The sequence below is a fragment of the Capricornis sumatraensis genome, chromosome 20, assembly GCF_032405125.1.
Source record: "Capricornis sumatraensis isolate serow.1 chromosome 20, serow.2, whole genome shotgun sequence".
Classification (NCBI taxonomy): Eukaryota; Metazoa; Chordata; class Mammalia; order Artiodactyla; family Bovidae; genus Capricornis; species Capricornis sumatraensis.
In genome coordinates, this window is record NC_091088.1 from 41,231,025 (window position 1) to 41,246,698 (window position 15,674).

Consider the following 15,674-nt stretch of genomic DNA (forward strand, 5'->3'; position numbering starts at 1 on the left):
TCTCTGATCCATTTCCCTTCCCAATAAAACTGACCTGAAAGATAGAGAAAGAGGGGCCTGGAAGAACTTTGGGAACGATGTTTCCATCCAGTTCAAGAGTAGGCTTCAAGCACTGCCTTCACTTTTTTAGAAAGCCACAGAAAGGGAAAAAACATCTTTGAAATAGAGCTCGGCTTCGAGCATCATATGGTTAGTCACACAGAGGTCACTAATTACTCTTCCCTTTCTTGTTTTTCAGTGAACGAGGTAATTGGGAGAGACATGTCCCAGATTTCCGTTTCCCAAGGGACAGGGTCGAGCAGGCAGACTCCCCTCCCGGGTCCCAGTTCCCTGGATTTAGGAAGATCCGACGGGCTCTGACATTGCTCACTACAGCCTTGTGTCCACCATCATGTACTTCTCAGCATGTTTCTCTCCTTGGACCTTGGGTTTCCAACTCTGCAACCTTCAGGATGGAGCCAGGAGTTGGGATCACCGAATGTGGGGAAAGCAGCATTCCTCCAACTCAGGCCTTGGGAAGATTTTGTAAGAGAACAGGAGCAGTACAGGCTGTTTGATCTTTGGAGAAATGAGCTTTGCTTTTTATATTTAAATAGGATACTTTTATATGATGGGTGCTTTGAGTGTGAATGCAGCAGTCTGTCCATTTCAGAGGTGGTGCTTCTGCAGGTGACCTGATTGCTTAGCTAGGATTGGTGATTTGTACTGCTTTAGGTCATTTGAAGGACTCTTTAGCTTTGATGATATTTTTAAAGTAGAAAACTTTTGATAAAACTTTCCAGAGGTAAAAGAAAAAAAAAAAAATTTACCCCAAGCCCACACCTATGCCTCAGAAACTCAGCATGTGTCCTGGAAGCCTTTCATAGATTCATAGGAAGTAAAGCCAAATGTAGCTCATACTTCTCTATAAAAGTAAACTCTTAGGTAAAATGAGAAGAGACCATTCCAATCACTGAAGTGTTGGAATACAAAATGACATTCCAGAGCATAGCATTTTTGTAACTTTTTAGGTAATCTTCCTGCTGTCTCTCCATACCATCTCCATGTTGAAATTGCTTTTTTTCCCCTCAAGGCCTTGGGTAAATTAACTACATGTAAGGGAGCTTTGAATGATGGGGGTTTTTTTTTAGCTTGCTATCTTTAATTCCTGCCATCCTACTAACAGGTAGGCTGTGGAGTATTTTTCCTTTTTGTGTCCTCTGGTCCCAGACCTTTTCCACATGGAAGCATTAGCATTTGGCTGCCACAGTCTCTTGATGGTTTGTTTAGGCAACTTTGTTGCTTCTAGCTCATCTCTAGAGGCCAGGCTGTGTCAGAAGCCAAGCACAAATGAGCTTTGCTTCAACACCAGGGCAGAGGACCTGCAGGATTTCAGATGGGAAGCTCTTAAGATCTGCACTGGCATGGGAGGCTTTCCCCTCATTGTTTACAGCCTAAAATGATCCTGGCCTATCCTGCCCCATCCACATGGCCTACAAAGCAACCTTTCCCTAAAAGGCTTTGAGGCAGATCCAAAAATGAGATACCACTGTAAACCTGACCCTCCACACCAAAGATGCCCTGGTGCTGCTGCTGGTAAGGCTGATGCCCAAACAGGGGCCAGCAAGAAACTCCAGCCTGCTGTCTACCAAAGGAGGTGCCCAACCTGGGTTCTCTTCAAACCCTGCCCTTACCCATCCCCTTAGTGGGTTAGTTTCTTGTTCCAAGGCTTGGGCCTATTTCAAGGCCCCTGAAGCTTGCAGTACGTTTTCAAATGAAATGTTGTACTTCTATTCAGGAAGCAAATTTTCTGAGTGCCTACATAGGAGAGACAGTGTGGTGGGCTGGTCACAGGCTCCATTGCTGTTACTCCAGGGGATTGTAGGTCCCAGATGCCAGGACTCTCTATTGAGGCCAAGTGAGGCCTGGGTAGAGGGAGCCAGCTCAATGTCCACCATCTCTTAGTCAGCCAGATAGGAGCTGTTGACCTACAATGAGGAAGTATGGTTTTTTTTTTTTTCCTTTAAGCCACAATGTTTTCAGTTTCTCCCTAAAGTTAGTTAGAAAAAAATATCTATCTTTCAGCAAATCACTCTAGTCCTTCTTGGAGCCCAGTGTTTTCACATTTTCTTTGAAAGTGAGTTTTGTGTCACGGCTTGTAGATGGTGAGATTTGCTTCAGGGCCTGTGGTTGGAAGCCCAGAGCTTCCTCTGGAGGGTTTTGGGGGGCTGACCCTCTTGAGATGGCCAGACTTTCCTCCGCCCTCATGCCCCTGGTGTAGCCACCTCACATGGGGTCCTTACAAGAGCTTCCCTTGGAAGACCCTTTGGGGGTTGCTCTGTTGCCCTCAAGAATAAAAGCCTCTATGATCCAGAGTTGCTATGCACCAAAATTTGATGCCTTTTAAATACCTTGATGCCTGTAGCACTAGAAATGCTTTCCTATTTAAAATAAAAGTTAAATTTTAAAATAGAGCTTTGTATACTACATAAGCAGTTTTGTATCAGCTTTGTGAAAGCTTTGGTGTAAAAGACAGTATTTTTTGGCTTTGTAGACAGAGACCTTACTTTTTGTGCAACCTAGGGGTGTTACAGCACACATCCACTGGCCTATGCAAATTGAATTCCAGTAACAGCACTGAGCAGCTGGGCACACGCTAGCGCCCACCCCTTTCCTCTCCAGCCCTGCTAGGCCTTGGGTTGAGGAAGGGGATGAGCAGCCTTCTGCTTACTGGAGATGCACTAAAAAGCTTGGCTGAAAACAGCTTTTAGAGGAACAGATGTCTTTGAGTTCGAGTGTGGTGCTGCTGCCCAGGGTGCATCCCACCCCTCCCCAGGGCTAGCCCCTATCAACAGAGCTCTGCTGAGTCCGGCTGTAAAGCCCTGTTGTTGATACTCAGAACAGATGGTCGGTCATCTGTATGGCTCAGGTGGGTTCAAGTTAAACCTTGTATTTTATAAAATGGATGATGTTCAGTTAAGGAACTGGTTCTCAGTTATGTTTACAGCACTTGAGATTGTGTTTTCTTGTACATTTTGTATTTTAAAACCTTTTATAGGAGTACAGTGCTCCTTACACAAATGCAAAGGGAAGAAGCCAGCAATTCAGGCTCCTCAGTTACAGTGCTGAAATAATAAACGGTGACAGGTCAACAGTCTCCTTGAAATCTGCCTGAGTGTTCCTCTGCATGGGGCTGGTGTGGAGCCCCTCACTGTGTGCCAAAGGGAAGGGCACTTGGGCTTTTAAAAAGTCCATTTGGCTAGGAACCTTTATTTTACAGAGGAGAGGGTAGAATTCCAAACTCCTTCTGAAGCTTCAGTTGGGCACCCTGCAGTGGGTGCAAAGGACATTCCAAGGTGTCTGTTGAGTTCAGGAAAACTGACCTGCCCAAGATGTGCATGAAAAGTAGGCAGAAGTCCCTTTACAAGTCAAGCCTGAGTTTTTCTGTGGGGGCCTCCTGCCCCCTAGTGTCCACTGGGGATACTGCAGTAGAGTCCATCAAAACCGCTTGTGATTTTTGCCATCTGCTATTCCTTGTGCCAAGCTCCAGGGAGGCCATCATCCTTAGGTGGGACCACCCCTGGCACAATGTAGTCACAGAGGTCCAAGTATCCTGGGGAGTGGGACCAGCACACTCTGCTGACCCTGCACCCCGTCAGAAGGGACGGGAAGGTAGGACACTGGTATCTTTACTCAGAAAGAAGCTCCCTGGAGTCATACACTGAAAGCACCAGGGCTTACATTTTTTAAAAAGAAACCAAGCCTGCTGTGGACATCAGCCCCCCAGAATCTGTAGGCACAGGCCATAGCCAGAACAGAACAAAGGCTCTCTGGGTGCTACTTAAGCAGCCCAGATCCGACCACTGGGAGCAGGGTAGTGCCATTCCACCCCCAGCCCTGCATGCAGGGTCCAGCCATCATCTCTGAGGTGGACAGGCAGAGCAATAAGTTGGGGGATGGAGCTGGAGCTTGATCTCCTCTGGGGGCCTTCTGAGGATTTTGAAAAGCCAGAAAGAAGCCACCAGGTTGAGGGCGCTGGTTCTCTGGAGACAGGAGAGTCCCATTAGCTGAGGACATCAGTCAGCTCTTACCTCCTGGCTCCCTCACCTACAAACACACCCATTCTTTGGGAGCCTGTAGCACAGTGCGAGCTGGGTCACCAACAGGCATCAGGCTGGTGTAGTCATCAGGGGCTAGCTGTAGGAGGGACAGAGGTTTAGGCAGGGAGCCCCAGGCTCAGCCAGCTTCCCCAGCACTCCAGCCACACCTCACCTGGTAGGCCTGGAAGACGCTGAGCAGATCCTTCATACCAGCTGTGTATGGGACACCCTGCATACGGACCAGGGCTCCTGGCTGGGACAACACAGAGGTGGGAGCAGAGGCCAGGGCTGCAGGGGGTGTGGTGAGGTAGCCCACAGTGGTGGGGGAAACAGGGGGGCTGGGAAGAAAAGGCAGGGATTTAGTAGTGTAGTCCCCGTTATGGCCTAGACCGAGCCCTACCCACCTCCTCCCTTGCCTCTGCCTTGTGCTTGGTTCATTTCTTCCTCCCTAAAACCCCTGCCTCCACAGAGTCCTCTCTATTCCAGTATGTAGGTGGCATCAATCAGCCCACAGTTGTCACTCCCGCACTGTCTCAGAATAAGGGAGCTCCAAGAGACCTTTAGTTATGTGGCCCAGGAAGGGGATCATGGATCATGAGCCTCCCACAAACCAAGACAGGAGGGCAAGACTGAAGTTCTTTGAGCGTACCTGGGGTAGTACGCTGTGTAGTTCATGTAGAGTTGAGTGGCTGGCCCTGGGTAGTAGGCGACTGGGGTGGGAGCAGCAGGCACCCTGGCAGCTGGGAGCAGTGCTGAAGAGGGATACAGAGCTGCTGTCTCAGTGGGAATGAGGGTCGGGGTGGCCTGGAAGGTGGCGTAGGCGGGTGGTGAGAGGCCTAGAGGCAGAAGCAGAGAGTGTATCTGCAGGGAGCCCAGCACTGCCCTGGGTGGGGCAGCCAGAGAGGAGTCCCCCCACATAGAAAGTGAGGGTGATAACAGCCTGGCTCCCACATGCCACTTCCTTCCCCAGCCCCTGGGACACTCACAGGGCAGCTTGCACGGTGGAGGGGACATGCCACTGCGGCCCAAGGTGCCCCCCATCAGGACACGGCTCATCTCCTCTGTGGAGCAGGGGACCACCTCCACATAGCGTTCCTTCATTGCTTTCTTATGGCAGCGCTGAGCAGCAGCTAGGGCCCGCTCTGCTGATGTCATCTGGATGAAGGCATCACCTGACGGCCGGCCCTGTGCACACCACCTTGTGAGCTGTCCGTCATGTGCGAGAATCCCTTACTCCTAACCATGCTGGCTCCCCTGGTCCCCCTAGGCAGCAGCTTTACCTGCTGGTTGAGTACCATGTGCACACCATGAGGCCGAATGTCAGCCGCTGCCTCCCCCAGAAAGCTAAGGATGTCTTCAATGGTGGCTGTGTAGGGCAGGCCTCGCAGGCGTACACAGTCTCTCCCACTCCCAGCTGCCAGTGGGAAGGGGATGGGCAGCAGTGGAGCAGTCAGGGTGGGAAGGAGTGGACTGGAGGCATAGCGGTTCAGGACCTAGAAGGAAAGGAAGCAGCAGGTTGATTATGCCAAGGAGGGCAAGGCCAGAGAGAAGGGGCACCCTGGAGAGGTACATGGGCGTGGGGGGTGGGGCCTGGGGGGCTCACCTGCTGCACCTCAGCTGCAGTGCTCCGGAAGAGTTCAATGTATCGCTTACCCAGCATGCCTTTATGCCTGCGTAACGCAGCCTGTGCCAGCTCCTCACAGGCGAAGAGGGCAAAGGCATCACCCGTGGGCCGGCCATCAGGATGGCGCACAAAGAGCAGCCCATCAGCGCCCCCCGTTACGGGGCACTCTGGCCCCAGGAAGCCTAGCACATCTGCTGGCCCAGCCGAGAAGGGCAGTCCCCGCAGCCGCAGGATCACTTGGTCTTCCCGTGACAGGAAACGCGCCACCTCTAGTGATGTGCCTTGGGGGAGGCCGTGGGAGTCACCTACTGACTTCATCTGTGCCCTTCCCAATACCCACCCACACCGGCACCCAGGGGAACAGGAAGGCTAGAGGCATGAGAAAACAGGACGTGTCAAGAGCTGGGGGCACTAGGCACCATTGGGAGCACACTCACCCCCTGCGATCTTCACAAACTCCTCTCCTGTTGCTTTATACACCTGTGGGGACAGCTCATGGGTCTCATGCCTGCCCAGGCTCAGCTCTGCCCTGCTCTGCTCCCAGCCCTAGAACCCCACCTCGATATAGCGGACGCCCATGTGGTGCTTGTGTCTCTGCAGCGCTAGGTCCCGCTGTTCGCTGTCCACAAAACGGATGAGGGCCTCACCATTTCTGCGGCCCTGGGCGTTGAGGCACAGTGCTACACCACCCCTGCAGAGCCAGCACTGCGTTAGTCCCTCCTGGGTGGGCCTGCCCTCCGGTGCCACCCACCCTGCTGTATCCACCTGGCAATATTGAGCCCTTTGAAGAATCGAGCCACGTCCTGGTCTGATGACTGCCATGGCAGCCCACGAGCCCGAACCACAGTCTCGCTGTCCACCACGTCGGCCTTGCTGCTGTGGGGGCAGGGCACAATCAGAGCTGTCCAGCTGCTGTCACCCCCAACCCTGCCCCCTCACTCACCAAGGCCCTGTCTCATATTTCTGCTTCACCACTTCAGGCTTCAAAAACAGTTGACCTGAGAGGAGATGGCACGTGGGTCAGCAGGGTCTGGTGGGAGGGGTGTCCCCACCAAGCTCTGCAAAAAGGACAGTTTGAGTGGGATGAGGAGGCAACAAAGGGGCTTTCACCTGTGGCCTCTCAGAAAAGGTGACACGTGGGGAGGGGAACTTGGAGGAAGTAAGAGGCAGGCATTCACCCAGCTGTGAGAACAGGTGAAAGGTGGTGAGTGGAACCTTACCGCTGGGACTTTCAAGCAGGTGGAGGATGATGGCTACCATTGTCTTCACTTCCCACACCCCAAAATCATCCTCTGTGGCATCTGTCTCCAGCCCCAGGTCTATGAGCAGAGAATAACAATGAGGAAATCCCAGCACAAGAGGGCAACTGACGTCCCATTGAAGCTCACAGCCCCTACATAAACACACGCAGAATCCCAGCAAACACGTTTGTTTTGGCTTGGCTCATCTGTGCCATGACAGACCCGCAGCCTAGATAAATGGAGACATATGCCCACATTCCAAATGTGCCCCAGCACAGACACACAGACTTGCAGTCGGGGGCTGAGCAGTTCATGTAAACCTACATGTGTCCATCCAACCTGCCAGCATGCGCATACTCAAGATACATCCAGCCTGCAGCCACCCTTCCACCCTCACTCTGCTGGGCCACAGATACCCTGTGCCATGGTGGCCACGGTGAGGTCCCTGGCAGAGCGGGCACTTGGGTGCTGCACGTGGAACTCTCTGCGGAGGTCGTAGAAGGAGAAGAAGGTGTCGGGGAGCACCAGGTTCTGGGGGCACATGGGAATGGGGATGAATGAGGGAACTGAGCTGCCCTGGCCTCCCGCCGCCCCCGCCCCTGTGAGAGTGGGCATTCTGGGAACTGTGCCCCCTGTTGCACCCTCAGTGGTGGCATACCTTCCTGGAGGCCTCAGGGTGCAGGACCTGACGCAGCAGTTGCTGCCCATCAGTGCAGAGCATGTAGGGGCCCCCGCCCAGCAGAGCCACATCCCCGCTCACCAGCTGTGAGAACTGGGAATAGGGAGTGAAGAGAGAGACAGAGGGACTAACAGCCAGGTGGGCAGGGGGAGGGAGGGTGCAGGCTTGCAAAGCTGGTTCAGCCAGATGTTCAGCCCTTCCCTGCCTGGGGAGGAGGCTGCCACGCCTGCTGGGCCTGGCTCTGTGTCCCACCCGCTCCCTCCACTGTCACCTCCAGGCCAAATGGGAGTAGTCACAGATCTTCCGAGCCCCCATCACACACACTCCAGGAGTCTGGAATGGGGCCAGAGCAAACACCTGGTTGAGTGGGACAAGCAGGTGGGGAGGGGCAGGACAAAGCAGGTTAAACCTGTCCCAGACCAGGCACCACCCTCAGACAGGTGAGGGAGGCCCAGTCCTGTGGGAGGCCCAGCCTGCTCATGGTCAATGGCAGCCCCGCCCCTAGGTCTGACCAACCCGGGGGCCGAAAAACTTCAAGGACAGAGCTCCACACCTGAACGCCAGGGGCAGCATGAGCTTTGACCCAGACCCGATCGACCGGCTGGCACTGAGATGTTTGCTCATAGAGGGGGCGGGAAGCGGCCCAGCCCCTCCCCCATTCTCATCCCCGCCGGCGAACACGTATGAGCACAAACCACAGGCCCAAGAGCCTTCCCTAGCCCGAGCTTTCCCATCTGAGGCTAGCAGAGCAAGGCGACCCAGCCCACGCATCCCAAGTGGGGGCTAGTTTTGCAGTCCTGGAACAGACTCATGTTTCACATCACTGTGCCTGTTTCCTCATCAGGAACCACCAAAGTTGTCGGAAGATAAAAGAATTTGTGCTAGTAAAGCATTTTCAGTCATTTCACCCAAGAGTCAGGCACAGGGGTGAGCGCAGTGAAGAAGACAAGAGAAACAGCAAAGGGAACCGCCTTCCACTTCAGCCAGGCCTTTGCACTCAGGAGCCAGGTAGCCCCCCAGGCGGGGTCCGGACAGCGCCCATGCCTGGCCAGCCGACCGAGACAGGCCTGGACGAGCAGCTTACACCTGGCGGCGTCTACCTCCGGGGCAGACACCGCCCTACGCCCGCTGCAGCGTCTCCCAGGCGGGTGGGTGGGCCGAGGACACAAGCGGCACGGACCGTGACCTGTGGCCAAGTCTGGGCCCCTGGGCCCTTTCAGCTTCCGGCTGCTGTTTTGGACGACCTGGCCAGGCAGGTTCCCAAAGGCGTCTCACCTACCTCCCCCCGCAGGCCTGGGACTCTGGGAGGGGTCTCGCAGCCTCCATCTCCACCCCCTCAGCAGGAGTGGATCACTGTAAAGTCTGAAAAGACGCCCCCCATGGAACGGCCGACACACGCGGACACACGCACATTAGGGAGTCGCTGAAAGTTTCAAACAACAGGAACCCGTCCTACCACCCTGGCCACTTGGCTGTGGTGCGCCAGGCCTCGCCTCCTGCCGCCTCTCCCGCCGAGAAATGTCCCTGCAGCCCGGCCGTGCCTCCATTCACCGCGGCCCCGGCGCTCACCTGCTGCAGCACTTTGTCCAGCGGCTCGGCCCGCGCCAGGCTGTCGGAGCTCAGGCCGCTCGCCTCGCGGCACTGCGGGCTCAGCGCGGCCGCCTCGGCGCGAACCAGTGACTTATGCAATGTCCCCACCTGCGAACGGCGGGGAAAACCGATCAGCCACTGCGCTCCTGGGATCTCGAAGCTCTCAGGAGATCTCAGCGCCCCCTTCCCACCCTACCTGGCGGCTCCGCGGCTCCACCACTTGCCAGACTAGGAGGATTAAGTCGGTCTCGTCGGAACCCAGGTCCGGCCCCAACGCACCGGCCGTGGCCCCGAACAGTACGACCAGGGGTCCAGGCCCCGGTCGGGGGTCGGCAGCGGAGTCTGCAGTGGGGTTCGGGCCTGGGGGCGGCGGCTGGGGTGGCGGCGGAGTCATGGCCGCAGAGGAGAGGGGCGCTCGGCCAGACACACGCGGATCGACGAAGCGCACGCACGCACCGACCGATGGCAGACGCGGCCCGGCTGGGGCGGGACACCGTGTGTTGGGGGCGGCACCTGCGGCCCGGCTGGCGCAGTGGGCGCTGCTGAGACCCGCCCGCGGCGCCCCGCGGGGCGGGGCGGCTACCGGCCCCCGCCCTCTCCGGGCGAGTTACCTGTCGGCCCCGCCGGCCACGTGATCGAGGGCCCGGGAACGCTGGGGGAGGGCCGCTAGAATCCAGCCCTGGACGCTCACACTCGCTCTCCCGGCCTGGGGTCGCGCTCAAGACCCAGACTCCACTCCCGCAGCCGACCCTGCCTGACTTCTGGGGCGACCCCCCATCCCCTCCCACTCCCCTCTCCCACCAGGGCTCTACCAAGGAAAGTGCAAAACTGGGGGTCTTCTTCAGTCCGTAAGCGGCAGCCCAGAGGCTGTGGGGGGTCACGACGGCCGGTCTGGAGGGGTAAAGTCAAAGGGGCGGTAAGCGTTACCAGGTATCACCCCAAGGCTTGTAGGGTGATTGCCAGAGGTCGACTGGGGTGGGAGGAGAGTGGCCGGAAGCACAAGAGAGCATTAGAACCATTGGGGGATTCACCAGAGGTCAGTGGGCAGGGTTTGTGAACACAGGTGCGAAGGCTGGGCCTTAGCCGGGCTCCTGGAAGTGCCTGCGATGCCAAAGCGCAGTCGGACGTGCTCAGGCCTCGTTTCTAGGGAAGGAAGAAGCGCGTCTCCCACATCCCCCGCCCCAGCTCCCGAGAGCGGGCCTCTAGACGGCGCTGAGCCGGACTGCCCCAGCAAGGAGCCTCGCCCCAACCCGACGTTAGAGCTGCGGTATGCTTTCGTCCTTCCGCCTGGATAACAGGCCTGTTGCTGAGTTGAGAGCGCGCTACCCGATGAGGGCTAGCGGCGAAAGTGCAAGGTGCTCAAGGGGGCCGCAGATCCTCCATCTCTTCTCTTTGGACAGTCTCTCGTGGAGGGCTCCCAGCACCCTTTCGTCCCGTCGGGCTTGGTGAAGATCCTTTATGGTGAGTTTCCAGGCCGTCCCGGCCTTCCCCAAATTCTCCCGTTTATGTGACTGAGAAACTGAAGAAGAATCCGGTGAGAAGGGACTCCAGCCCAGAGAGAGCAGACACACCGGGTTGCGAAGCCCGATCTGGAACTGGGGCGCGAGCCGCATTTCACGCTTTCAGAGAAGCTGGGCGCTGCGTTCTGACTTTCGGACGAATAAGAGCTAAAGAGCCCGGCGTAGAGGAGGCGCCTCCGAGGCCTTACCCTCTAATATACGCTGCACTGCGTCCCCACTAGGCGGATGAAGAGACTGAGGCGCCCGGGACACGGCGGCTGGGAAGCAAAGGGAAAGCACACTGGCTTTCCAGCGGCTGCTGGCGACCCGCGCTTTCTCTTTGATTGCAGGCGAGTGTCCGCGCTTCGCTGTCCTAGGTTAGACCGTCACCCAACTGCCAGCCGGCTGACCCCACCCCTGGACTCACTGAGCCAGTTAGGCCCCGGGGGAGGAGGAAAAGCGCTCTTCGGGCACCACCCTCCTCTAGATAAGCCTGGAATGTCAAATATTTGTCCGGTGGGCGGGACGCAACAGGGAGGTAAAGCCCCTCCCTCACCCGACGAGGAGAGCGCATGCGCAGGCGGAGTCCAGTCTTCCTCCCGGCCACGCCCTTGCAGCTGATTGCAGTTCACCCCAACAGCACTCCATCGTCTCCTAAAACTTCGCTGGCGTGTATCGCCCCTCGCCAGGCTCCAGTCTGGGCTCTACTCCTAGACAACAGAGCCCCGGGCCATCCGGGCGGCTACCTGATTTAAGTCTCACCCTTCCTGGCATCCCCATCCATTCAACCACTAGACCTTCACGCTCAGTTCAGTTCAGTCGCTCAGTCGTGTCCGACTCTTTGCGACCCCATGAATCGCAGCACGCCAGGCCTCCCTGTCCATCACCAACTCCCGGAGTTCACTCAGACTCACGTCCATCGAGTCGGTGATGCCATCCAGCCATCTCATCCTCTGCCGCCCCCTTTTCCTCCTGCCCCCAATCCCTCCCAGCATCAGAGTCTTTTCCAATGAGTCAACTCTTTGCATGAGGTGGCCAAAGTACTGGAGTTTTAGCTTTAGCATCATTCCTTCCAAACACCCAGGACTGATCTTTAGAATGGACTGGTTGGATCTCCTTGCAGTCCAAGGGACTCTCAAGAGTCTTCTCCAACACCACAGTTCAAAAGCATCAATTCTTCAGCGCTCAGCTTTCTTCACAGTCCAACTCTCACATCCATACATGACTACTGGAAAAACCATAGCCTTGACTAGACAGACCTTTGTTGGCAAAGTAATGACTCTGCTTTTGAATATGCTGTCTAGGTTGGTCATAACTTTCCTTCCAAGGAGTAAGCGTCTTTTAATTTCATGGCTGCAATCACCATCTGCAGTAATTTTGGAGCCCCCCCAAAATAAAGTCTGACACTGTTTCCACTGCTTCCCCATCTATTTGCCATGAAGTGATGGGACCAGATGCCATGATCTTCATTTTCTGAATGTTGAGCTTTAAGCCAACTTTTTCACTCTCCTCTTTCACTTTCATCAAGAGACTTTTTAGTTCCTCCTCACTTTCTGCCATAAGGGTGGTGTCATCTGCATATCTGAGGTTATTGATATTTCTCCTGGCAATCTTGATTCCAGCTTGTGCTTCTTCCAGCCCAGAGTTTCTCATGATGTATTCTGCATATAAGTTAAATAAGCAGGGTGACAATATACAGCCTTGACATCCTCCTTTTCCTATTTGGAACCAGTCTGTTGTTCTATGTCCAGTTCTAACTGTTGCTTCCTGACCTGCATATAGGTTTCTCAAGAGGCAGGTTAGGTGGTCTGGTATTCCCTTCGCGCTAGGTCCTTTTTTATTCATCATTCAGCACAGGTAGGTCTCAACGTCAGGTTCCCAGGGAATCCTCCCGCTCGAGGTAACCCCTTGGTACCTCTAGCTGTCCTGAGCGCATTTCCATTGGAGGCGCATTCATGAGTGTACAGGTCCTTGGCGAGTAGTAAACCCAAGCGTGGGACAGCTCCCCCGGATACCCGCGCACCTGTCCGCCCCCTGCCCCCCACATGATAATTCCTGATGTTAGGACTCTTGAAAAACTAAATTTGTTAAAACTTCGTTGGTCCCCCTGCTTTGCTGAGCTCCCTTACTTATTTTCAGATGGTCCTCCCAGATGAGCCCATTAATACTAAACAACCCGGATTCCTGTCCCCCAACCGGCTCTCATGTCTTCTGCCACCACTAAAACAACTCCTAACACGATAAATCGTTTATTGTCTCCCTACCCCACCATCCATCCCCTACCCACCCCCCACTCTAACCCAGCCCCGTGAGAATATCCTTGGGGAACTGCTAAGTCACTTCAGTCGTGTCCGACTCTGTGCGACCCCATAGACGGCAGCCCACCAGGCTCCCCCGTCCCTGGGATTCTCCAGGCAAGAACACTGGAGTGGGTTGCCATTTCCTTCTCCAATGCATGAAAGTGAAAAGTGAAAGTGAAGTCGTTCAGTCGTGTCCAACTTCGAGACCCCATGGACTGCAGCGTACCAGGCTCCTCCATCCATGGGATTTTCCAGGCAAGAGTACTGGAGTGGGTTGCCGTTGCCTGAGGAAAGGCTTATCCAAAGTCTATCACTGGACCTGCCAGGCACATAGTAGTAACTCAAGAATGAATGAATGGTTGACCAAGCGCTCTTCCCGTATTCCATCAAAAGTAACCTTCCCTGTGGCCACAGGAGCTTTGTACTAGAGTGTCATCTGTGCCTCTCCTTCCAACCCGCCCTTGCCCTAGTTAACCCCTGCTCTCCCTCCAGATTTTCCCCTCAAGGCACCTCCCTCTGTAGCAAGGGTAGCCACTGCGGTTTGAAATTTCTGTATTTCACTGATAAATGTCCCCCATCCTCACCCTGCTACTAGCTAGTGTTCACAAGTCACGAATGAATGAATCAGAGATAAGATACGCGAGAGACGTCAGCGAGACTCCAACGGCACAGACAGATTCCTTTTCCAAACAGTACTTTGGGTATTCAGGAAAAAGCAACGTGGTGCGGTGAGCCTGCCCGCAAGCTAGCGGAATCCCGTCCTCACTGGAGCGCTTGGAAGCCTGCCACTAAGGCAGTGGGCGCTCCAGCTGCAGGTACATGAAGGTCTGAGTAGATGGTGGGGTTCCTCATCTGAGGAGTGTGGCTTTTCTCGTGGAACTCCAAGACGAGGAATGGTGTAAACTCACTCTCCTCACTCCCAGGAAATAATTCCGTTGTCGGAGGATTTGAGGCTGAGCGCTTGCTTGGGGTCCATCGCGGCGATCCAAACTCGCCAGCCCTGGCCCATCCCCACCCTCAGCGGCCAGCGGCCCCCAGCTGGGCCAGCTGCGACCCTTTCTTACCTATTCTAGCAAGCCTCCAGAATAGCTAGCGCACTGGGTTCCCTGGAGTTTCCATTTCCATGTATTTATTTGCTCCGCGAATAGCCGCTCAGTACCCACCAGAGGGCGCACTGATTCCATCGACGGAACCTGGTGCTGCGAAGCAGGGAGGAGCTGCTGGCATTGGAGACTTCACCCTAAGATAGCCTAGGTGAAAGGAGAAGCCCTTAACATCGCCTCCCAAGTCACTTACCTCCCCTGAGAATTCTTAGTTTCCAGACCACGGATCAAACCTGTGCCCCCTGCAGTGGAAGCACAGAATCTTAACTACCGGACTGCCAGGGAAGTCTCAATGATCTGATTTAATGTTTAATGACACAGGAATAAGGGCATAAACTGGGACATAAGTAAGGAGGCTGCTAGGGAGATGCGGGTAATCTGGCTTTGGGAGAGTAGAGCTGGGAAAATTTGGTGACGACGTAGTTGTGCGTCTGAAAGTCAAGGAGGTATCGAGGTCTGCAGCCCAGGGGATCATGTTAAAAATGGGGGACCCTCACCCTCTGGCCCCTCTCCACAGTGCCCGCACTGGTTTATTACTGACTAGACCTTGGCACCCCCTCCTCCAGTGGTCACGGTTCTATCATCTTCAGGGCCTATGGGAGGGGGCCAGCAGGGAAACACTCTCAAGGACAGGGCCACCTTCTGAGGGGCCCATAGGCACCTGAGGCCGCTGGGCTGACAAGGCATTTAGACTGTGATCAGAGTCCAAGGCAGCCCAGGCTGTCCTGATCTCCACCCTGTCCCCACTTAACCCTTGGCTCTAGACATCTGCCTAGTATGGTCACCCATACTGGGTCTACACCAGATCAGTCCTCAGCAGCCACTCTGCTATGGTCTGGGATGGAGGTGAAGAAGGGTTTTGGAAGGGGGTCCCTGGGTCAGGGTCTGAGGTGGAAGATAGTTGGACCTTAAGAGAGGAGAGTATCCCAACCACAAATGTGTTTCACTAAAAGCACATGGGAGGGGCAGGCCAAGGTGGTGAGTAGATTCATTGAGGGTCACTCCAGGAGGTTAGAAACTATCAGCCACTGACTAAGAGAAAGAAAGGGAGGGAGAGAGGGAGGAAGGGGCAGGAAAAGGTCTCAGAATCAGCCAGGGATGACCAGGGTGTTGACTGGCTCTCAAGAAAGGGATGTGTGAAGGGTCAAGAGCTCCTCTCCAAACATGCTGGTTCTCTATTCCAGAGTAATGCCTGGTCCCAGAATATTACTGGCTGTCAAACCTTTGCCCACTCTATTTTGCTACCCGTCCCTGCCGCCCCCCCCCCCCCACCCCGTTCCATGCATAGAGACTTGTGTCCTCTCTGGATGTCCGGTTTGCGTGGGGTGGCAATGGTGGAGGAACATCAGGGGAACTCGCCTTTGGGCTGGCGCAGGGTTGAGGTTCAAGCCCACTCTTAACCTGGCGAACAAACTGGCCAGGGATGGGGGTGAGAGGGTGATTCCACACTCCAGAAACAGGCGGGCTGAACTCTCACTGGGAAGCGAAACACGCTGACCTGGCCTTACCCTAGGCAGATGGCAGGTGGGTCCTTGGGTCAATGTTGCTTGAACTCAGGT

The 15,674-nt window shown here is 55.3% G+C and overlaps 2 protein-coding genes across 10 annotated transcripts in view; one reads left to right on the forward strand and one right to left on the reverse strand.

Annotated features, from left to right (window-relative positions):
- The window catches only part of NFATC3 (nuclear factor of activated T cells 3), a 92,835-nt gene extending 89,717 nt beyond the window's left edge, over positions 1 to 3,118 (forward strand). The window contains exon 10 of the mRNA XM_068992075.1: positions 239 to 3,118. Within this exon, the coding sequence (XP_068848176.1) occupies positions 239 to 360 (122 nt within the window). The 3' untranslated portion in view covers positions 361 to 3,118. The remainder of the gene's footprint in view (positions 1 to 238) is intronic.
- Positions 2,978 to 9,629, reverse strand: ESRP2 (epithelial splicing regulatory protein 2). 9 transcript variants are annotated; one of them, XM_068992079.1, is made up of 15 exons: positions 9,410 to 9,629; positions 9,193 to 9,321; positions 7,603 to 7,716; positions 7,361 to 7,475; positions 6,924 to 7,022; positions 6,647 to 6,701; positions 6,469 to 6,576; positions 6,262 to 6,394; positions 6,141 to 6,183; positions 5,683 to 5,984; positions 5,360 to 5,572; positions 5,066 to 5,264; positions 4,729 to 4,915; positions 4,252 to 4,417; positions 2,978 to 4,176 (listed from the first exon to the last, which is right to left on the reverse strand). In XM_068992079.1, exons 1-15 carry the CDS (start codon positions 9,605 to 9,607, stop codon positions 4,087 to 4,089), a joined length of 2,151 nt encoding a protein of 716 aa, XP_068848180.1. In that variant the 5' UTR covers positions 9,608 to 9,629; the 3' UTR covers positions 2,978 to 4,086. The 9 variants fall into 9 exon arrangements, with proteins under 9 accessions (XP_068848180.1, XP_068848182.1, XP_068848183.1 ...); XM_068992081.1 differs by having other exon boundaries at positions 6,262 to 6,322; positions 6,469 to 6,579; XM_068992082.1 differs by having other exon boundaries at positions 4,729 to 4,831; positions 6,469 to 6,579.
- Positions 9,630 to 15,674: the final 6,045 nt, after the last annotated feature.